General features: G+C 40.5%; 1 protein-coding gene across 3 annotated transcripts; it reads left to right on the forward strand.

The window, feature by feature from the left end:
- Positions 1 to 684: 684 nt before the first annotated feature.
- On the forward strand, positions 685 to 23,559 carry kdm3b (lysine (K)-specific demethylase 3B). Of its 3 annotated transcripts, none has more exons than XM_032528755.1 (25): positions 686 to 1,204; positions 7,329 to 7,493; positions 9,635 to 9,748; positions 10,187 to 10,292; positions 10,652 to 10,776; positions 11,159 to 11,218; positions 11,341 to 12,027; positions 12,140 to 13,325; positions 13,401 to 13,617; positions 13,779 to 13,993; positions 14,124 to 14,276; positions 14,438 to 14,545; positions 14,692 to 14,819; positions 14,914 to 15,202; positions 15,314 to 15,567; positions 16,178 to 16,450; positions 16,623 to 16,794; positions 16,948 to 17,038; positions 18,265 to 18,395; positions 18,520 to 18,639; positions 19,158 to 19,181; positions 20,840 to 20,979; positions 21,340 to 21,516; positions 21,643 to 21,777; positions 22,615 to 23,559. In XM_032528755.1, the coding sequence occupies exons 1-25, from the start codon at positions 995 to 997 to the stop codon at positions 22,693 to 22,695; spliced, it is 5,361 nt and encodes a 1,786-aa protein (XP_032384646.1). In that variant the 5' UTR covers positions 686 to 994; the 3' UTR covers positions 22,696 to 23,559. The 3 variants fall into 3 exon arrangements, with proteins under 3 accessions (XP_032384648.1, XP_032384646.1, XP_032384647.1); XM_032528756.1 differs by having other exon boundaries at positions 14,917 to 15,202; XM_032528757.1 differs by lacking the exon at positions 19,158 to 19,181 and having other exon boundaries at positions 685 to 1,204.
- Positions 23,560 to 24,596: the final 1,037 nt, after the last annotated feature.

A 24,596-nucleotide genomic window follows, 5' to 3' on the forward strand; every position in this document is an offset into this window, starting at 1 on the left:
AATACATGATGAAGTCAATTTATTTGTGTATACCAGAGCATAATTTGACCAGTATTTGTATTTGTGTCCAAAGAACTCACAGCCTTAATGTAAAAAATACACAGCTATATAAATCACAGTGTGAAAAGCGTATGATGCTTTATATTCACCAAATTAGAAGTCACAGTTCTGTATATTTATAGATGAGAATTATATGTATTCCACAGTATATTTCTATTCTAAACTTTGGTTACTTCAAAGATGGGCTACTTTCTGGGTGGTATTTGAGTCGTTAATAAATGAAAGTAAATAAAAACTTTTTTACTCATGGAAATGATAATAATAATAATAATAATAATATTATATTATATTCTCTGGAAGAACGTCCCTATAAGTACTGACTCCGCAATGCACTGCATTGTTTATAGCAGGGTGGCACCTCCTAGTGGTCACAATCAACAACAACAGTTGCTACTACTACTAATATACCAGATTTAACTTTTTTTTAATACATTATTATTTCTTTATTTCATTAAAGTGATTTAACTTTTTATTTCAGTCGTGGTTGTCCATCTCTGCTGTAACAGTGCGAAACATACTGAAAAATTAAAAGCATCCTAAAGTGCAACAACGTAATCACTATCGTGATTCACAGGCCTGTCACCAGAGGTCGCTGTTTCCACACACTTGTTCTCTGTCTCCGCAGTGCTGCCTGTCTACGAGGAGTGCGTTTGATTGTTGCAGGGCTCAATGGCGGACAGAGCAGGATAGTTGCGCTAGCACTGAGGACAATAACATCTCGACTGTGTGAACTCCTGGCGTGACTTTGTCCGCCACTGTGTGCCCTCGTTTGCACCGGTTCTAACGGGTTCTCCTTTACACCGACGTTAAACACAAAGTCGCCGCAGCTATTTTCTGCTTGTCTTCTAGCTAGCATTCCTGAGTTCCCATCCCAAGCGGAGAAGTTACACTGTTCATGGTGGCTCACTGAAAGCAACTAGCTTGCGAGCAAACCATGGGGGACTCTCTTGAATTGATAGGGAAGCGTCTGCTTTTGCTCCTCGACGACGGCAGGTCCGCGAATGGATCCGAGCCGGAGAAGGCTGCCTGGGCCCGGGACTGGCTTCGGGGAACAGTGCGGGCAGTGAGCGTCATCGGCCTGGCCGCTTCGGAGGTTAGCGGTGGAGAGGCGACAACAACAACCACTACTGCTGCAGGGCTGACGGTCAGTGTTTACATACAAGCGATGCCGTACTGCGTAGCTAAACACTTACCAATGTCTATATAAAATGTATACTAGCTATTAAATATGTGTTCAACCGCATTGTAACTCGTTTTTAACCGTCAATATTGGTGCATTTGTTGGCAGGTAACGTGAGCTCATGCATATATTAGCAAGCTACAAGTCTCAGCCAGTGAGGAGAAGCTAAACTCGAGGCCGGGGATTTTTTGGCCTTTGCTTTGTTCGCTTTTTAGCATGTTAACGAATGACATTAAGCTTACTAATATTGATCTTAACCCCCTAGCAATCAGTTGCGAAGCACAGATGCGGCAGAGATAACCAAACCGTCACGATAGTGTAACAATTCGCTTGCAAGCCATAGCGAATAACAGCGTTAGCTAGCTCGTCAGTTCCCATCGTCAGCTAACGTTAGTCTAGTTAAAGGCCTCACAAGTTCAAACGAGGGTGAACCAGGAATTCTTTCGACTTAACTGTGGGTTTTACATTGTTAACTGCATTTTCAGACTAAAGCGCAAGTTTATTATCTAAAAAAACCTCTTGTAAGAATGAAATAATCTTCTCAAGCTGCTTCTGCGGGCTGCCAAACTGCAGACATTTGAGATTTGTAAAAATGTGGGGTGGTGGTGGATGACCTACATAACGTATAAGTATACACTTCATAGCTAAAATCAGGGTTTTCATTGGTAAGCAATTATCAAGTTAAATAGTATTAATTTACATTAACACTTATTTTTACAGAACGTTTAAAGATTTTAAGGTCTTACATATACACATACTACTACTACTACTACTACTACTACTACTACTACTACTAATAATAATAATAATACAGTGGTTTCTTAGAACTTAAGGCTAATTTGATTAAAAAGCACCTAGCTAGTTGGAAAGAATCTTGAGAGATTTGTATGAGTGAGTATTAAATACAATAAATGTATCCCATTTGGCTATTGTATGATAATTTAACTAAATAAAATAGATACGTTTTAAGGACAATAATCAATTAGGATCCTTTGGGTTGTTGCGGGATGTCCTTTTTGTTTGTTAGAAATTAATTGATTCAAAACAATTAGAAGAATAAGGAGGTGCACTTTTATCTATTGGAAAAACAAGACTGGCTCTCTTTTCTGATGCATTTTGGTGTGCATTCACCGAAATGAGAGAAGAGAGAAATGAGGGCCATTAACGATAAACATTAATATGGCTGGTGCTTGGATATTTAATTTTTTTCCTGTCAGAGAAAGTATTCTTCTGCCCTCCCATTATGAACCTTGACAACATAGTCAATGCAGTCACATTAAGCCGAGATCTTTTGATTTCCAGAAATAAATGTGAGGTTATCAGAAACAGGTTTGCTCATAAAACTTTTCACTATAACAAACAAAACAAAAAATAAGTACACATAGGATTCTACACCCGTTCAATGAATTTTGAATTCATTTTCTCACCTTTCTGTATAGAGTATGTCCTGGGTCACCAGGTGTTGTTTCAGTTTTTGTGTGGAGAAAAAAAAACAGGTGCCATGTCTCGGTTTACTTCTCAGATTCCCGCCAGCCTACTAACATGTGAATTGATGTCAACCACTTAGAGCAAATGCTAGTTTTTCGATGTTACTCTAGTCTAGCTTGAGGAATAACCAGCATGACACCTGGGATATGTCAAAACAAATACAAAAAGAAAACACTATGTGCTAAATCTTTAAAGATGTTTTGTTCAGAGGCTCGACTGAGTGGTCTCTTTGAAAAAGGTGGCAGAGCACATTGCTGGCAGAAAGGTTTTACATATATTTTTGAGTACAGCTTGGTGATAATCTAGATATACCAATCTAATAATGTTCGGTTGTCATCTTGATTTCTGCTTTTTATCATCTTTCAGTTGGAGAGTTCTCTTTTTGCTGGGTGTTTCCAAAGCACAAAAAATACTTAAAGCATGCATCACCTTGGAACAAAAGAGAACATGACACTAAGATACTATTTTCCAAACAAATCAATTTATGCTCCTGTTCCTTCTCTGCACCACTTGTATTCGCTGTGGTTCACAAATCGCACTTTGTGTTGTGTTACATTGTGCAAGAAAATATCACTACAGAAATATGGAAGAATGTGGAATTATTTGTTTTGTCATTTGACTGAACCAACCATATAAAAAGTGCTTCTCAAACGAGTCTTGAGAGAATCCTCTAAAGTATATTATGTGTGAATCGGCTACCCCAGTGCCTCCAGAGCGTTTTCCTCTTGGCAATTGTCTCGTGCAACATTTAACCTCAATTAAATAGTAGCAACCAAACTTAAGTTTCAGCTTCAATTGAATTTCTCTCCGTCGCTCATTCCTTTTTCCGTTCAACCCCAAGCAGGTTCGCTGGTCAGTTGCATAGATGGTGTTAATCAATAACATTCCTACCCTGAGTTCAAATCTGATTTGACGAGAAGCAGCAACTGGGGAAGGCCAGCAGACTGATAAGAGTCCAGTCTGTTTCTCACTCATACAATAATACACCCCCCGCTATCAACTTTATAACAAATAGGAGGCATCATGGTGTCTTCAGTAAGTGTGATAAAAGTCAACGGTACAAATCTCGCACACAGTTCATGAGAAGAGGAAGCCCAGCTGTTGTCACGTTTATTTTGTGAAGTAGTTTAGATGTTGAATCCTTGGTAAATGGGTGTCATTGTTCAGCTGGATTGTCCATTGTGAACCAATACATATCAGTTTTATTTTGGTATTTTGACTCGGATAAGAAGAAGCATAATTAAAATATCTTGTATTGAGAAACAGGTTTATATTCTGTATCTATTCTCTTGTCTCATTAGATCTGTGGCAGTTTCAGTTGCTACAGTATTGCTATCCACTTTCTCTCGAACTTGAGTTGAGGAACCGTTGAGCTAAACACTTAAGTGGAGATTCAGACCGAAACAGTGCAGGGGACTGCGTTTGTTTGGGTGTGTTGTTTAAGGTGAGACATGAAATACAATCTATGATGTATAGTTTAAGTACAGATTACTGGGTTAAAGGGATAGTTTGGATATTTTGAAGTGGGGTTCGTACACGGAAGCTAAGCAATGCACAGCTATGGACGTGGGTAGCAGAAAAAAACATTTTAGCCACATAAAAAATGGGGCACCTAAAAAAAACAATATCAAGCAGCGCTTTATTTAGAATTTTTTTACCGCTTTACCTTGCCATTAGACAGACTTTTCCTTTGGCACAACATTTTCTTAACCTTAGATCTGTATTATGCCGCAGTTTAGGTGTTTTGGTCAGACTCAGCGGTTTGTGGAAGAGACGACAAAAACAAGAAAATAAGTGTTTATGTCAGAAATGACAAAACTTCATTCACTGTGGAGACGAGGATACCTTTATGAGCCACAGTGTACAGAAGAAGAGCTTTTGCATTGAGAGACTGAACGGGCTGAGAGAGGGGGAAAGCTTTGTGGAAAAGAATGGGCTGTCTGAGCAATAAGGCAGGCCTGCTTGGTTCTTTCTGTGAATGATTTGTAAAGATTTACAAAGAATAGGTTTACGGCATTTGCTATGTTACTGGGAAGTTTTGGGACTGATTGGTGAGATTGCTGTGGACAAAGTGCACATGGCGATACACTGGCAAGAGCAAATTAAACATGTATCCAGCTGATTTTAATAGCTTTGGTTACTTTATTGTGTGAACAGTTAACCTAATTTAATATATGTGGCGTTTTCTTTTGCGGGGTGCAAATGTTTCACTAAAACAAGTTCCTTGCCAAGACCAATTTGCAGAACCACCGTCGCTGTGTCCAAAACTTGGCACCGCCTGAGGCAGTTGTGATTGGTTTAAAGAAATGCAAACAACCTGGAGCGTTTTTTCCTCCTTTCCTAGGATGTTTCTGTAGTGGCTAGACTGCCATCTACTATACACTAACTATGGATAAGTAGCCCTACCTCATTACAACACCACTTCAAAATACAGTTTGCAATACCCACAGACAGGACTTACAAATGTTTTATCTCTTGTTTATGACAATCACAATGTAAACAGTAGAAATACAGAGTGTGCAGAAATGTGCAAATTAATGAGAGGGCTACACTTTTTCACACAGGCATCTTGCTGGTCTGATGGTGTGTATCTGTCAGTGTGATTTGTAACAAATGGCAATCATGCTCACTGAACCTATACTGTAGGTAACCTAACCTAAACTGCTAATCTACTGGGATTTTCACGCACCAACCAGCCTAGGTTACAGAGAATGGTCCAAAAAGAAAAAACATCCAGTGAGCGGCAGTTCTGTGGGCGGAAATGCCTTGTGAGTGCCAGAGGTCAGAGGACAATGGCCACGATGGTTCGAGCTGATAGAAGGGCAACAGTGACTCAAATAACCACCCGTTACAACCAAGGTGGGCAGAAGAGCATCTCTGAACGCACAGTACGTAAACTTTGAGGCAGAGGGCTACAGCAGCAGAAGACCACATCGGGTGCCACTCCTTCAGTAAGAACAGGAAAACTGAGACTACATTTGCACAAGCTCAGAAATTGGACAATAGAAGATGGAAAACGTTGCCGGTCTGATGAGTCCGATTTCTGCTGCGACAGTCGGATGGTAGGGTCAGAATTTGGCGTCTACAACATGAAAGCATGGATCATCCTGCCTTGTATCAACGGTTCAGGTGGTGGTGGTGGTGGTGTCATGGTGTGGGGAATATTTCTTGGCCATCTTTGGGCCCCTTGGTACCAATTGAGCATCGTTGCAACGAACCCATACCTGAGTATTGTTGCTGACCATGTCCACCCTTTATGACCATAATGTACCCAACTTCTGATGGCTACTTTCAGCAGGATAATGCGCCATGTCATAAAGCTGGAATATCACAGACTGGTTTCTTGAACATGACAATGAGTTCGCTGTACTCAAATGGCCTCACAGTCACCAGATCTCAATCCAATAGAGCATTTGGGATGTGGTGGAACGGGAGATTCGATCATGGATGTGCAGCCGACAAATCTGCGGCAACTGTGTGATGCCATCATGTCAATATGGACCAAACTCCCTGAGGAATGCTCCAGCACCTTGAATCTAGCCACGAAGAATTGAGGCAGTTTCTGAGGCAAAAGGGGGTCCAACCCGTTACTAGCATGGGGTACCTAATAAAGTGGCCGGTGAGTGTATATCGTCTTCTTTAAAGTGGAGTCTGTAATTCTGGAGAAAGATTGATACTTAAACTTGACACACAAACGTCAATGTGCGATTTACCATCCCTCTCACTGCCTTTCTCTTCTACATCCATGGCCTTCCCCCTCCTTTTTTAAGGCTGTGTCTTCCATTTTAAGCCAATTAATCACTAAACCCTTTTCTTTAAAACCAAAGTAGCTCAATAACTAATGACTGACAGGCACTCCACCTGTGATCCTGCCAGAGGGTCTGTTCATGTGAGTCTTTAGTATCTGAAATCAAAATCTGAAAATTCCAATAAGTGAATTGCCTTGCTAGATGGTGCATACACAAACATTTTCAAAGAAAAGAAATAAATGTAAAAGAAACAATAAAATAAATAAACAAATGTACAATATAACTATGTAACAATAAGAAAATAAGGCTGTATGGTTTAGTGCAAAGATGTTAAAGAATGTGCAGAAGTTCAGTATATAGTTTTCTTCCTAGTTCTATTCAAAATAAAGTGTGCTATCCAACTTTTGTTCTAGTAGTAAAGTGGCCACTGTGAAGTCTGATATCGCACGGCATGAAACGTTAATAAAGAAAAGGATGACAACAACACAGACTGGAAATTTTCCTTTTCCTCATTTTAATACTAGTATTAGTATGATACTGTATTGTCACGGTTATGAAATGCTCTTTCAGAGGGAGTTGCTCGTACACACAAGCATTGCTTTGCTAGTTGAAAACATTTTCTAATGAGCTCTTAGCCACTGAAAAGGCCCTGTGTGGCTGTCTGCTCTGACATATAGTAGTTTGCCAATCCACTTGCAGTCATCCTGTCTTTTACAAAAAGTGTTATATAACTTGCTTGTTACTTTAATTAATTGTATTTCTATAGTTGCAGTTGCTCAGGTAGCAGTCTTATATCGCATATATCAGTTCTTGTGTTTATGTCTCGTCTCTTTCTGTTTTTCCCACTGCAGGTATTTGTGGAGTTTGACAATGTCCTGCAGAGGTGTTCTTGGGTGCAGGTGTATGATGAGGGGGTGAAAGCCGTGTTGGTGGAAGACTCCATTGTTTGGGCCAATCAGAGTGATGGTACTGGGACTGGTGGAGCCCCAGCATCAGCCACAGCCTGGCCGGCTCTGGTGAGTGCTCAGTTGAACAGTGGGAGTAAGCAGGACCAGCTGCATCATGCAAACAAGTCTAGCCTTGAAAAGATCTGGGCTACCTGTTGAAATTGGGAGTAGGCATTAGGACAAGGCCGTCCGTGGCTGCCAAATAGGCCCAACGCTATTTGCCAACTGTGGTTCAATTTGAATTCAATAACATTAACTTTTAATTTGAGTATTCTCAAGTTTTGGACCCTTACCATTACAAACTACTTTTAAGTAACAAACATCTAACACTTTCCAGAATGTTTTAATTTATGCAGTCAAGATTCACAGAAGACTGCTTAATTTATTTTAACCCTCTGGTCCCTGAAGCCTTTGTTGCTGAACCCCTATATTACTGAGAGAGTAATGTGCTCAAGTGAATAGTATGAGCAGAAATACAAGAAAAAGATATGACTTACTACAAAATGACTAGAATGTTGGCATATAGACCTTTTGCACAATTCTCCCTGACCGAATGGGGTCAGTATAGGCCTACAGTGTTCTCAGCTGCCGCTAAATGTTGGAGAAGAAGAAGAACACCCCACCAGCACAGAATCAATAAAATCATCAATCAAACAAAATCACCTCTGTGACAGCAATACATCCATCCGTGACAGCAGTCAGCCTCTGGCTTTAACGTAACGCTACATCCACAGCAACGGCTTTCCAACTTCACCTGCAGCTCCCAAACAGAAAGTAACGTTATGTTTGTGTTCCTCTGCCATTGCCTGTCACAGCCTAACGTTAGCGCCCATAGCTGAAATGAACGTTGGCTAACGTCCCTTGTTTTAGAGGGCCTTTCTAACGTCAGTTAATTTCAACCAGCCCGTTTCTATGTGAAACAACAACGGCAGAGATTAACAAACATAACTAAACATGCTTGCTGTCTGGAAGTTCTGGGTAAACTCTTGGAAGATGTTACACTATTCTGGCTGTGTGGTAATGCCAGGCTTTGGCGCAGCATACTGCGGGTCCGGAAAACACGCACTCCTTGCCCCCTCCACTTAAACCCCTCCACTGTGACAGAAAGCTGTGGTATTGAATTAGGTATTAAGATTTATGAAATTTCAGTGGTATTGGTAATGATGACAATGCCATTTGTAGTTGCCACCATTGTTTTTTTTTAATATAATGTTTAATTATTATTGGTATTGTTTTTTTGTTTTGTTTTTTTACACACTGTGGTATTGATTTTGGTATCGAATATACTACTATATTTTTGGTATTTTGACATCCCTAACTCCCACACAGATAACAGAAACACTGCTATGAGGCTTTCTGGACAATATTTCTCATTATTTTGTGGTGTTGATTGATTTTCAATAACAAATATGCATACAATTGCTATAAAGCAAACATATTTGTCTACTCCCATCATTGTTGATCAGATTAATTAAACACTTGACCAATATCCTTTTTAAGGTACATTTTGACATGGTAAAAAAATGTGCAATTAATTGGCGATTAATCCCCAATAACTGTGGACAATCATGCGATTTAATTATGATGAAATATATTAATCGATTGACAGTCCTACTTAGATTGCATTTTGAATAGTGCTGAACGATATTGTGTTTTAGCATCGACACCGCAATGCACGCATGCGCGATAGTCACATCGCAGGACGTTACGATGTTGACGCTAAAACTTTTACCGCTGACACAGTGATGGCCGTAGTTTTGACGGGTAGTCAGTGAAGCTACAGCAGTCGGTGTTTTATGTTTGATGCAAATACGAACTAAATCACCTGATGAATGCAACATAATCACAATGTCTCCCGTCCATTGTTTGTAAAGCATTAAAGCTTAACAAAGAATGGTTCACATCAGAAAAGATACTTTTTCATTTTTTTCTTCTATGTAGATGCACTCCCCTAAAAAATCGCCGCAGTAGTCGAAAATGATTTATTTCCAAAATAGAGCTATTTATGTCAACTTTTAAAAATTACTTTTTCTTTTTTCATATTGCAATATATATCGCTGAGAAAAAAAATATTGCAATGTAACATTTTTCCAATAAAGTGCAGCCCTAATTTTGAATAAAATGTGAATTATTTTGCGATGTATACGGTTATCATACCAAGTGTATTTCGACAGGGTCTAAGAAATTCATGTTGTTCCCTACTTCCTCAGGTCTTCCGCTCCCTGGTGGACAGAGTGGGTTTAGGATCATTGGTTCCTGTGGAGTATTTTGGAAACAAGAATTTTGAGTTCCTACCTGATAAGAAAACTGTCCAGAGGTTTGAGGTGTGTATGTTTTTATTTTTTTTATTATTATTATTTTTTTTTACAGTATGTGTTAATCCTTTAGTAGTGTCAAATGCTAGACTGATTAGTTTGTAAACCAGTTCGTTGACAGTAAACTCATTTTTATAATGGACTAATTATTTAGGATATTTATAAAAAAAAGACCTAAACATATTTTGTGGTTCTGCTTCTCAGATGTGATTTGAATACCTATGCTTTTTAAGTATTTAGCAGGCATAATAAACTATGTCTTGGGAAAGGGTGTTTGTTATTACTGTCAAAATGTTTAAAATTATAACCCAATGAAATAACGGTAGTAACTGTAAGTTGCACTGCTGGTGTTCTTTCCTATAATATTGTAGTTTGAAGTTTCATGTTATGTCTGCTATTATTACTGTACCACTATTTCAGGACAGTGTGGTATGTGTCCTTGTGCAGGTCGATAAAGACATAAGACATCCTTTGCTGTTGGAGCAGCCCTCCCTGCAGGCTACCATCTCTAGCTGGCGTACTGATTTTGAACTGCAAGAGATCTTCAGGAAGGGTGAGACTCAACTTCCCACGTTTTTACGTTTTTTTTTCTTTACTGCCTCCATGTGTTCTCTGGGGTGTTATGTCTTAAGTGTTTCACATGTTTTATTTTGGGGACTTTCTCAAATTGGCAGCCTTGGAATTGCTGTTCATTAAAAATGCCTAAACTTGGCATGTGTCATTACATGATAAGCAGTGAAAGCATGATATATAACTAAGTGAGATTTACAGTCATTGTAAGTCATTGTGTTGTCTAACACTGAAGTAGAAACTTACTATATTTAGAGACTTTAATGTCTAACATTTTCTAGCCTGGATTCTCGTTGACTACCAGAATCTAACTCTTACTTTTTGCTGTGTTTCTGCCCTCAGGTTCATACACTATTCAAGGACGCAGGGTTCGCGTGTACCAGCCAGAGTTTGAGGAGTGCTGGGCTGCAGGACTGGTCTCACAGCATGATCCTATCTCACACATAATGGAAATTACTTTAGATAAGGTAGATAACCTTATCTATGCTACAAGGAAAAAATGGGATGCAAATTGTGTGGATCAAAATACAAAACCATTAAAAACTCTTTATGCCGTAAACAAATTTAGATGGAAAAACAGTCCTGTCACATTCAGAATGGATAAGTTTGATTCAAATGAGTGTAATTCCTCACTTCTTGTTTTAGGTAACTTCTACTGAATACCATTAGCTTTGCAACATAAAAAGAAAAATAGGATACAATGCTATGAAATTCCTCTGTAATGGGTGAAACACAAGAGTAAAAATGAAATGCAAAAAACTATCTTTTTAAAACTTATGTTTTGCCTTAATATATTCTGGCCATGGTGTGAAAGGATGCCACGTAAATACCACCTGTTGTCACCTCTAGGAAGAAGAAAATCAGATGGTAGATCCTCGTGTGATACATGTCATGCTGACAGAGGAGGAGGTAAGGTTGTCATGTTGTGTGTCTATTATTGGTACTGCGCTGTATATTTTGTTAAAGCATAAAGTGTTTTAAGCTTCAGATACAACATTAAAATGACTTCCTAACATTCACCCCCTCTTTAGCTTGGTAAGAATGGGCGGCGAAGAAAGGACAGTGAAACAATGAAGGGTGACAGTGGACGCAGACGCAGGACTGCCTCCGAAGGTGAGGATGACTTGAACTTGAAACGTTTTAAAGGAGCAGGAGATACGGAAGCTGATGGGCAAAACTGTGGCGATTCCAACAAAACTCCAGCGGAAGGGATGGGAATCTGGTGTGGAGACTTAGGAGAAAGGGTCAGCAGCACAACCAAAAACGGAAGCTCTTCAGAAGGAACCTTTCCTCAGGGCAGAGTGTCGTCTCCCTCACTCCAGATGGACCAATTGAACGCTACTCCTCGTTATCCTGCCCACGTCAAAGAAAATGGTCGCTCACTCTCCACACAAGGGGCAGCGGACTCCACCACTGCCACTACTCACACCCCCACCCCTCCTCCCCTCAAACCAGCCCCCTCTCCTTTCTCCACCACATCTTTCCCCTCACTAGGCCAGATGCCTAGCCTGGTCCCTGGAGCTCCAGCCCCCAAGGCCTCCCCATCCCCCCAGCCAGATCGAGAGGAGGCCTCCCAGTCAGCTTATTCCAAAACAGCCGCTCTTGTTTCCCCGGGGCCTGTCACTATTTCCTGGTCGCATGACAGCGGCCCTAGTGTGGCTCTTTCTGCTTCTGTGGGTTTTAGTCCTAAAGCCCCCACCTGGGGAAGCCAAACTGAGGTAAGAAGATAAATATGATCAGTACTATCAATACCATTATATAAAGCCTTTGCAAGTCATCACAGTTTTTTCTGTTATTGACATACTTTTACTGTACCACATTGTTTCTCAGGGCTCTAAAACTGCATCAGGTTTTCGTTTGCCCCAGACCATGCCCACTGCTTCTGTATTTGGAGATGTTACTTCTCAGACCAATGGAGCTCCTACTACTTCATCAACCTCCCAGGACACCCCCAGGCCCTTTGGCTTTGGCTTTGGTGCAAAGAATAAGACTCAATTCCAGCAAGACCAAAACTTGTTTTTTCAGTGCATGACCCAGAATTCTGGGTCCAACCCAAGCCTAGCTGCTTGTCATACTCAGTCCAAGGACACCAATTATTTCACCGCAGTGTCTGAGAGCCTGACTAAAGAGCCCCCAAGCCTTTTCAAGCCTGCAACCTCCACTGAAGGGCAGAAAAAGCTTGAGCAGCCCAAAGTGCCTGAGAGCCCTTCAACGGGAAATGGTGTGCTCAACAAATCATCATCGGCCTTCCAGGGCATGGGTAGCTCTGCAGCAGGAAGAGGCTCTGTTCTAAGTATTGGTGGTCCAGCTGCAGCCTCTGGAGCTCAAAATACTTCTAAGAAGAGCAGTAATAATGGGACTTCTGTGGGGGGCTTAGGGCTGCAATCTGGATTTAATACTTCAGATAGCCACCAGAACCTTTTTTTGCAGGCCTCCAAAGAGCCTGCTAATCCATTTCTGGCGTATGGGGACAAAACCTCCCACACCTCCTTTGCTGGCCTCACAGGGGCTGAGCCACAGACCCTTGGTCCTGCTTCGGACTGCAAGCCAAACCTGTTCACTATGGCAGAGCCACCTAAGGGGATTCTGTCTTCCCCTTTCTCAGCAACAGCTTCTCCCAGCTCTTGCGCCTCTCCGGCACCAACCTTATCACATAGGTCACAAAGTGAAGGGACGTTGACAAAGGAGGAGCAAGATGTTGGGGAGATGCCTACATCCACCTCAGGCTGCCCGATGTTTGGAAGCACTGAACATGGTGGAATGGAGGAGGTTCCTGTGTCCTTTGACCAGAGCCAGTCTCAGAAGTTTACCCTGGAGGAAAGAGGCCAATCGTCTAAACGTGACTCTGACTCCAGCAGCAACAGTGACCTGTCAGACCTGAGTGAGAATGAGGAGGGCCCAGAGAAAGGCCAAATCCCAGGAGGAACACCACACCCTGCCAAGGATGGGGTCATGTTGCAGAAAACTAAAGTCCAAGTGGCTGCTAAGAGCCGTCCACGTAACAAGCCTTTCAAAGGTAAGTCTTGTCCACTCTTTCTCATTTGTGGTGACAAGCTAAGCAAGAGAATTAACACTAAGTTGTCTCCTCTAGTGGGCCAGTCTGTACTAAAAGACCAGAGCAAAGTGCGTCGTCTAAAGCAGTCTGGTGAGTCTTTTCTCCAAGATGGCTCCTGCATCAATGTGGCCCCGCACTTGCACAAGTGCCGCGAGTGCCGTCTGGAGCGCTACCGTAAATATCGTGCTACAGACGAAGACAGTGATGATGACGACGACCCAAATGTGGCCTGTCGTTTTTTTCACTTCAGAAGGTAAAAGTTTATTGTCTTGCGCTGATTAGTGTCTTGCTTTGTGTATTTAAGCATCATAGAAGAAGCCATAGGGAGTAAACCAGAATTGAGGAAGCTATTATCAATCAACCAATGATACTTGTAATGTTACTGTATTAACCTTTCTTTTTGCCTGTGACCAGATTGGCTTTCACTCGCAAAGGTATATTGCGCGTGGAGGGCTTCCTGAGTCCTCAGCAGAGCGATTCCATGGCCATGGGTCTGTGGCTACCTGCACCAGCTGTCCAAGAGGGCCTTGACCTTGATACATCCAAGTACATCCTGGCCAATGTTGGAGACCAGTTCTGTCAGTTGGTCATGTCTGAGAAGGAGGCCATGATGATGGTGGAGCCCCACCGTGAGTATAAAGACATATTAATAATTTTAGTCACATTGGGTGTGTTATCATACACTTTTTCTCAACACTCACCCTGTCAGAAGTGTCTAATGTGTATGTAAACCTGTTTGTTTTTTTACCTGTCCTTCAGAGAAAGTAGCATGGAAACGTGCAGTGCGAGGTGTCAGAGAAATGTGTGACGTGTGTGAGACCACGCTGTTCAACATCCACTGGGTGTGTCGCAAGTGCGGCTTTGGAGTGTGTCTAGACTGCTACCGGCTCCGTAGGAACAGGCCAAGGGAAGGTGAGTCATTTAGGAAACTTTTAGAGCTAAGTTACCTAGTTCACTACAGTGTTCCTGTATTAACCTAACGTCTTTTATATTATTGTATATTTTTTTATTACATTAATAGAAACACACACGTTGGTCAACACACATGTTGGTCAATATGTTTTTTTCTTCAGATGTAGATGAAGGTCCCGAGGATGAGGTTTTCTCTTGGTTGAAGTGTGCCAAAGGCCAACCTCATGAGCCACAGAACCTTATGCCTACGCAGATTATACCTGGGACAGGTAAGATGTACATTATGATTGAATCATAAATCTATCAATCCTCACCCTTACAAGCCTCAAGTAATTAGGTATGTGTTATCTTGTATTGGTACAGTAAGAGTTGTAATTATTGATTGTATTGCCCTTTTCCTTTCCTTTTCCTTTAGCTCTTTACAACATAGGTGACATGGTGCACTCAGCAAGAGGCAAGTGGGGAATTAAGGCCAATTGTCCCTGTACCAGTCGACACACCAAGCCTCTAGTACGCCCTAGTGCCCCCAATGGGATTTCACAGGTACTGTTTTGCATCATATTTTTCTTAGCTCTTGATTTCTGCATTGGGAAAAGTGTTTAACTTGAAGGCTCTAATGTTGTTGTGCTTGTCTCAGCAGTCTACAACAAGCAGTAGTGGTGTCCTCGCAGCTGCAGCTTCTGGTGTTGGCACCACCCCAAAGTCGGAGGGGGAAACATCAGCGATCAAAACAGAAACTGCGCCATCAGACAGTGGGGGAGGAGAAAGTGTGGGCAGTACCAGTAACTCCACCAGTAGTGCAGCCTCCTCCTGTAACCTCACTCAGTCCTCTGCCAAAGAGCCACGCTCATCAGGAGAGGGCAACAGCTCTGCTCTGCATTGGTTGGCAGACTTGGCCACACAGAAAGCCAAGGATGACACCAAAGGTATTAGGAATAAGGAAATACTGAGTCAGTGTAATCTGTGTGCATAAAAAAAAGTCCAGATTAATATTAAATTTGACGTTACATCACCATCCTCTTGTCCTTTTCTTCCAGAATCTGGTTCACTTCGCTCCATGATGAGTCGAGACAGCCGGCCTCCCTTTGGCCTGGACTCACTCAATGCCCTGTCAAAGCCTTCTGCCTCCAGCCCTAAGCTATTTAACAGTCTTTTACTGGGCTCCAGCATGGCCCAGTCCAAACCGGAGGGGTCCAGTCTCCGGGACCTGCTCAACTCCGGACCGGGCAAACTCCCTCAGGGGCCTGGAGAGAGTGGGGTACCATTCCCCTCTGTCTTTACCTCAGCAGGCGTACGTAGAAAACTTTTATCAATCAAATGTAGATTTACCAAGTGTACAAATGTAAACTAAAAGATCAGGACATTTATAGCAAGATCAGTTGTAATGAAACTGAATCAGTTCAAATCACACTTTACACCGTCTATGCCTATTTATATCTGGAAAGGGGAATTATGCCTTTAACATTTTGGTGTATTTTGAGAGGATTACAAAGTGTTAGGCACATTTCTACTCAAACTCTATAGAAAAATTACAACAGAAAATGTTGGAGGAAAGTTGAAAGAAAGTACTGTGAATTTTCAGTTTAATTTTTGCCTTTTCCTTTTTAATAATGCACATAAGTGTAGTGTCAATCCGTGTAGCATAAGCTCAAAATGTAGTGAATTAACTAAAATCATTTAAAATAAAATTAATTTAAATTTTAAGATTACTAATCTTAAAATTTGATTTTAAATTGATTATAAATTGGATTTCTACCATTTACTGCTGTAGTAATCAAGCAGAACATTCACTTGGCACAAAAAAGGTGTATACAAAAAGAGACAAGCCTTTACTTAAAGTTATTTACCTGTAAGTGCAAGTACATAGCTGGGTAATCAATCATTCCTGTTTTGTCTATCAGAGTGACAAGTTGAAGAGCAGCCTCCCAAACTTCCTGGATCACATCATCGCCTCGGTTGTAGAAACCAAGAAGGCAGAAGGCCGCCGGACCGGGACCTCTGAGAGTGGTGAGCTTGGTGTGTTGGGAGGCCGAAAAGATGGAGTAATGGGCCTTAGTGTTTTGGAACCACACACCTCACACTCCTGGCTCTGTGATGGACGACTCCTCTGCCTACAGGATCCCAGCAACAGCAACAATTGGAAGATCTTCAGAGAGTGCTGGAAGCAGGGACAAGTAAGAAGTACAATATAAGAACTACAATATAACAACTGAGGCAACTGTGGCTGAACATGATGGAGCTAAAAACAAGTACAAATATTGCTGTTGAAGAAACATGGGTTGAAACTTCACCACACTGACGTCTGTTGCTCCGTCATCTGTCTAATCTCTTGTCTTTTGTCTCCAGCCCGTGTTGGTGTCTGGAATACATAAACGCCTGAAAGGTGATTTGTGGCGGCCTGATGCTTTTAGTAGGGAGTTTGGAGACCAGGATGTAGACCTAGTCAACTGTAGAAACTGTGCCATCATTTCTGATGTGAAGGTGCGAGACTTTTGGGACGGCTTTGAGGTCATCTCCAGTGAGTGCACAAACCATTTTTCCTAAATTATTTACTAAATTATTCTTTGGTTGTTTGGATTGATTGATTGATTGATTGATTGATTGATACTGTAGTATTTGAGCTCCTGTTTCTCTAAGAAATGGTCGCTAATGTGTTTTTCTGTGAACGCAGAGCGACTGCAAGATAATGAGGGCCAGCCCATGGTATTGAAATTAAAGGATTGGCCTCCAGGTGAAGACTTCAGGGACATGATGCCCACACGGTAAGGAACCCAGAAATATATTACTATATATTATTACTAATATATAATATATTTACTAATTATATATAGTAATGTATATTTTTTGAGGTTATAGTTAGAGCTGTAATGATACACCAAACCCAGGATTTGGTTCGTATCACAATTCTTGACCCACAATTTGATACAAACTTCTATTCTTTTGGGGGGAGTGCTTTGATGCCTACTGTAAAGGTGCTGGTTGACAAGTAGCTAATGCTAGGTCTATAATGTTAGCTAATTTTTGGTGGGCAACATAAGATTATGACATTGTTTAACACTCTGTTATTTTTATTATGATTGTTTTGATCACGGTTCACAACTCTGGGTTACCACAAATTCATTAGTAACGTCAACTGTATAGACAGACTTGGCCCGGGGACACATCCACAACCTCCAGCCAGCTAGCAGCCAGCCCGGTCCGCTCTTGACTTCAGTGCAAAGGACGCTAATGGCAGTTTAATGAACCGTCGGGAAACAGACCCAGGCACCGAGTCAGAACAGCGGACATTCGTAACGTGACATCTCCGTTAGCATTACTGGTGCCCAGCTTTTAGCCATCTTTACAGTACAATAAATGTACCAGACAAAACAGGAATAAGGCACCAAAAGGAATAATAGTAACTTAAAGGTAGTGGTAGCACTGGATCTGGACGTGAAGGATAACTCTGGGAGTTGGACTGGGTGTGTCGTGATTTTGCCTTCTCACTCCGCGACACAGGCTACGTGGATCTGAGTGTTATGATTTTGGTTTCATATTGCATATCGTTGCAGCCCTAGTTATAGTAGATGAGTTATATCAACAAATAAGATTCAAATCTCGCACACCAAAATGAGATTCCCTTTTTTATCATATTTACAAATCACTAGGCACATATGGAATCTGTTAGATTTTTGAGACATTTTACACACGCCACAATAGATAAATGTATGTTTTATTATATTGTTAATGTTAGCATATTCTTTGCAATTCTGGTGCTTTAATGATCTGTACCTCAATTTTTGCCATCTACATATTTTAAAATGTGGAATAACCACAATTTGTTGACCGTGTTACATTGACAAATGTTTGAGGTATTCTACACATGCCATGAATGCAAAACCATTTTTGTCGACTAGTAATTTTTGTAAGGTAATTAGTGGGGGGAAAAAAACACATTAGTGATCTTACTTACATGTTGTTCTTTGATGTTCTCTCGCACTTTTACCAGGTTTGACGATCTGATGGATAACCTCCCCTTGCCTGAGTACACAAAGAGAGATGGTCGTTTAAACCTTGCCGCCCGTCTGCCCAACTTTTTTGTGCGTCCTGACCTTGGACCTAAGATGTACAATGCCTATGGTGAGAAGGATTGGCAGAGTCTGACAGACCATTTTCATTTCCTATCAACTATCACATGTCTCACCTCTTTCTTCCACTCCCTCCATAATATATTTGTCTTCACTTTTCTCTTTCACTCTTTCAGGCTTAACCTCATCTGAAGACAGGAAGGTGGGAACCACTAATCTCCATCTGGATGTGTCTGATGCTGTCAATGTCATGGTCTATGTTGGCATCCCTGAAATAGAGGGAGACCTGGGAGAAGGTCAGTGGACTTAAACACATACTTTTTTCCCCTCTCTCTGTCTTGTTTTGTCTATCTCACCCACTCATACAAAACACACACACACACACACACACACACACACACACTTAATAAACATTTATTAAGACACTATACAGTACACCATTAATTGAACTGCTAAATGTTATTTAAAGCACAACTTATTCCTCAAATCACACTATCATTTTAATATGTATTATTTACAATATGACATGCAAACGATTAGATTTTCCCCTGTACCAAATCCAAGACATTGTATAAAATACATGTAGGATATAAAAGAAGTAACTAATTTCAAACACTGGACATGACATTCTTGTCTTTCGTCTGATCTTCAACTGATCCCTCCTGAACAATCTTAAAGAATACATTCAAAGCTGTTTCCCGAACATCATGCTTTTACTGTTTTAGTTGCTTCAGACTTGATTGGTTTGGAAAGGACCCTGAAAAAGACCATTCAGTGGGTCTCACTCATTTACATTCAAATCTCTCATTCACAGAGGCAGATATCGATGGACAAAAAGGTTTGTAGACTCTCAATTGTATCACTTAAGTAGCATGCCCTTCTACTTGACTAACCTTTTTCACTTCTCCCTTCATCCTCATGTTAATATCTGTGAAGTGGGGACCAGAGTACTGTGACCTATCTGTTAGTTTCTGCTGTGGCATGTTTTGTACATTTCTATGGAAATGAAACCTTAATTAACAACTTGAATGAATAACAGATGGCATTGAAATTTCTGCTGTTACCCTTTGGAGATCCTGACTTTCTTTATCTATGTAGATTTCAGGGTTGAGTGAAAAAATATGTATGTGTTTGAGATTCAGTCAATAAAGCAAGTGAAAATCCACAAATTGACATGAAGTTTACACAAGATTTCATGTAATTACTGCAAGTATATTTAGTGTCTTTTACCTTTTGGTTGAGCTGTGCTCTGGTCCTTACACAATGGGAGAAAAGTTTGAATGAAAGGCATCTGAAATTGGCATCCCTATTGCCTTGTAGGCACACTCCACAATATGACCGTAGGCATGCTGTCCTCATACACCGACTCTTCTTCTTCTTCGGCCTATGGGATTTTAAACCCACATCAAAATAAACACACATTACCCTGGCAACTGAAGTTGTCAGTAAAGGAATCATTTGTGACCAGATAATGACTGTGCCAGTACACACGCACGCACACACACACACATTGTTATAATAAGACACCTCGCTGGCCGCCTAGCTAAATGCATACACATTGTTAGGTACAAAGAGCAACACTGGAAATAAAGCTGAGCTGGTGATGAAGGGCAAACAGTCATGAATCTGTTAGTTTTCACTTATCTATCTGAATAACATGTAAATCAGCACTATACGAGTATACACAGTATCAATATATTTTCATGCAGTAGAAGTGGAGTGGATGTAAACAATGTCAGTAAATGTGATTGTGTAGTCTGTAACTTGTCCTTTTCTTTGCCCCTGTGGTTCTCAACTGCTCCAGCTACATGATCCACATTTGTCTTAGGTCCCAAACATCATTAAAAAGTTGAACCATTTTCATAGATTTCTCAAAATGAATAGTTTAGTAATTTACAATGCTTTTACACACTATAAACATTAGTCCTGTTATGGTATTTTCATGCTTTGCCAAAGGCTATTTAAATCGTTTCTGTTTAGACTCATTTTCTTTTTTTACCACAGTTCTTTTGGGAAAAACATGAACCCACAGTGCTGCTGCTCGGGCTGTTTGTGTCATGACAGCCACATGATGCAGCTGCAAACAGTATTTCAAAAATAAACTGGAAAATCAGTGCACTTCAGAATGAAACTGTTATGGCCCACACACTTGTAGTTGACTTTTAATGGACCTGCAACCCAATACTGGGTCATGAGTCAGCAGTTGAGAACTACAGCTCTGTGCCATTTTTGTCAAAGGGTATGATGGATGTACATTGATATACTTGTATATGTTATAAATTATGTTTTAAATCAAACTGGAATAAATAAAAGACAGTAATCTTCATATAATTTTGAAACAACAATCATAGCTCAAAACGTGATTCACAAGACCACTTAAAGAGGAAACAAAACAACTGTAAAATCTTGTTGTCATCGAGACACTACTGATGACCCTTTGGTGCCCTGTATGTATGTGTGTGTGTGTGTGTGTGTGTTGTTCGTTTGGTCCTCCAGAGGTCATGACCACCATTGAAGAGGGCGATGTGGATGAAATGACGAAGAGGAGGGTGTACGAGGCACAGGAGAAACCTGGAGCTCTCTGGCACATATACGCTGCCAAGGATGCAGAGAAGATCAGAGAACTGCTCCGCAAGGTCAGCACCAGTAGATTTGTCTAAAACAGGTTCTGATCTTTTGAGCTGCATTATCAATGGCTGTACTAGTAACACATTGGAACCTCACACCCAGGGTCCTCTACAAAGACAGTAAAGAATTGGATGAAAGTTGTATTACCGATGGCCAAATGTCGGCAGATAATTATTGTAATGCACAAACAAAAATCGTATTTGTGAAAAGCATTCCCCTTCAGAAAACTCACTATGAAGGCTGACCTGCATTACTTTAAGACTACGTACATTCTATGAATTTATGTTAATCTGACCCTTGATAGGTTTACTTGCTACATCCTTGATTATTATACTAAAAATCAATATGTCATGGTTTATCTTCGTCAGGTGGGAGAGGAGCAGGGTCAAGAGAACCCTCCAGACCACGACCCCATTCACGACCAGAGCTGGTACCTGGACCAGGTGCTCCGCCGCAGGCTCTATGAAGAATATAGCGTTCAGGGTTGGGCCATTGTACAGTTCTTAGGAGATGCCGTATTTATCCCTGCTGGAGCTCCACACCAGGTCAGACATGTTGTGTTATGTTAAGGATTCTTGCTATATAGATATCCATTCATGTACATGATTCAAGGTCCGTATTTATCTTGTTTCATTAACACAGTTGTTCTTTCTCTGCTCTTTCCTTCTCAGGTGCACAACCTGTACAGCTGTATCAAGGTGGCAGAGGACTTTGTGTCTCCTGAGCATGTAAAACACTGTTTCAGACTGACCCAGGAGTTCAGACACCTGTCCACTACACATACAAACCACGAAGACAAGCTACAGGTGGGTGTGCATTTCTCTCATGTAGTTTCAGCTTCACATTGTAATGCATTCAACTGACTAGAGAAAAACTTACGTGGCGGTAGAGTTCCCCACGGAGCAGAACAGCGGAGGTCTGTCAATATCCGCAACTTTTCGCGTCATCTGACATATCTCCGTTCCTCTATGCACTGGCACCATGGAGAAAAGCCATTCATCTAAACACTCTGCTGATTTTAATCCAGCTCTGTGTCAAATTTGTGTGGGCAACGTATCCCTTTAAGAATCTTGGATGTTTCCAAACTTGGCATGTATCATTAAAGGAATGTAAAAATAGCCATAACTGACAAAACATTTGGCTTATTGGGTAACTAATGACTAGAAAACTTTCTCCAGTATAATGAAGCAATACTTTTGGAAAACTGGGTGCTACCATATGGTTTTCAAGTAATATTTCTTCATATTATATACTCCATATTCCATTTATTCCTTGAATTATAGTTTGCGATTTCATTTATAATTCTGCTATTCTTCATCTCTGTTATTGGGAATGCTCTTCTACAGCTGCTCATGTTGGACAACATATAGCATTTGTGAGGTTTTTCTTTTTGTAGAAAAACATGGTAATATGTTAAATGTTGTAAAAATCCCCGGTCAGGTTTGAAAGGTCAGCGGCAACGAGTTGAAATAATTTGAACTTTGAGCGCAGTGCTGGGCGGCAATTCCCCATAGGGGCAATTCCCCATAGGGGCAATTCCCCATAGGAAATCAATAGAACGGCAGTGCAGAGAGGTTTTACTGGGGATCATATCTAGCTTAAAGCACTGTTTTTGACAAACTTTTCCTGTCATTTTTTCTCAGGTGAAGAACATCATCTATCACGCAGTAAAGGACGCTGTTGGAACACTGAAGGCCCATGAACCTAAACTAGCACGCCCTTAATTCCTCTAACGTAATGCTGTCCAAAAACAGCCTCTGCCGACCACTCCACTACGTACACTAACACAGTATACATTACATACCTACACACACAAGTACAAGCTGCAGAGTGCAGAGTACAAAGATAAAGTGTAGGTTCTTTGGGGGGTGGAAAGGTCTGGGTTTGGCGAAAGAGAACATTTGATTTGGGGAGGGATTAGGTGGGGAGGGGCTAGTCAGCGCTTCGATGAAGGAAGTCCTTTATCGCTGTTACACACACGCTCAAACTTGTCTAGTTGTTTTCCAATTTTTTGGGATTAACTCTGTATTTAAGGTCAGTGTGTTTGTTCTGTTGTTTTCATTGTATATGTAAGATGTGAGAGTAAGGGAGGTAAAAGCTGACGTGCCTTTGGAGCAAAGGTTCAGCTACCATATTAGCGACTGACAAAATGTAAGTACTGGGCTAACTTTCCTATTTTGACGACGTTGATATTATTTTTCTTCAATAGGAGCGAGGTTAACCTCTTTTTGTAGAGTTTTTGTTGTTGTTGCTTCTGCCGTCTGTGACTGGAATGAATTTGCGATGCAGCCAGTGATGGGAAGCAGACCAAATATTTTAGTTTTTTTATTTCACTTTTAGAGTAAGAAGTCTTTTTTTTTTTTATACACCACAAGGCAATGATCAGAAGGACTTCAGAGATGGCAGATTTCATTTTTTTTTGGTCACCTATCTTTGTCCCATGGGCTTAATGAACTGCAGACTTCCAACAACATTGTTCAAGAATCACAATTGCAGCTGAACAACTACTGGCCATTAACATTGTATCAATATATATATTGATCTTAGCAGTCTGTTTTGATTTTTCACAATAAAGTTTACAAAAACTACTGTTTGTTTACTGTTGTACCTACAAAACCTCTATGCGTATACAACCAGCATGTCTATTAAGGGGTAGGGGTAGGGTGGGGTTGATACAGCGTAGTACTACGATATTCTCCATGGCAATACTGTATCGATACACGGATGCCAAGTATTGCTCTCTTATTATATAAATTGCACATGACAAACTTTTTGGTCCTAGAAAGAAGAGACTGAAATGTCTTTTCAGGCCACTAATGGTGCAGTTGAGATTTGTTTCTGGTGGTCAGCAGGAGAAATTTATCTTTTCAGATAAAACAGAAGAAGTTTTTTTAAACCTAATTTAAAATTTACTGAAAAAAAAGCTAAATTGCAATATATTGCGGAATGTCGCAATATGTTTAAAATTGCAATAATATTGTATTGTGACAAGAATTGAGAATATCGTATCGCCTCTAGTGATTCCCATCGCTTGTGACTAAAAGATCCAAATATATTAAAACATCTGAATCAGAGCTGCATCAAACAATTATTTTCATTATCAATCTTTTTTTATCAAATCAAAAAAATAGATGATTTTACAGTTTACAATAATAAAACGGAAAAGCAGCTAACATCTGAGAGTGAACATTTGGAATTATTTCCAACCACTCAATTACTTAAAATTATTGGCAATTTGTTGATTAATCAAGTAATTGTTTCAGTACTATATCTAGAATGAAGGTCTGTCTTCTCCCAATTTAAGGTCCTGTACGATGTTGAATATGGTTAGTGTGTTTTCATCTTACAATTGTAGTGGAGTAGTAGTAAAATATTGCTATTTCTTAGAGCCAAATTTAAATTCTGACCAGGATGATGTCATTCTCAATTTTTCAATGCTGGATGTTGTCTTATTTTCTACTCTAGCTAAATAAGGCCAATAAGTAGTATATTGCTTTCCATTCGTTGTATCTATCTTACACTTGTTACACCTATGATAGATAGATAGATAGATAGATAGATATTTATTGATCCCCAAAAAATGGGAAATTACAGTGTTACAGCAGCACACAAAATATACATACAT

The sequence above is a fragment of the Etheostoma spectabile genome, chromosome 10 (assembly GCF_008692095.1).
Source record: "Etheostoma spectabile isolate EspeVRDwgs_2016 chromosome 10, UIUC_Espe_1.0, whole genome shotgun sequence".
In the NCBI taxonomy this organism is placed as follows: Eukaryota; Metazoa; Chordata; class Actinopteri; order Perciformes; family Percidae; genus Etheostoma; species Etheostoma spectabile.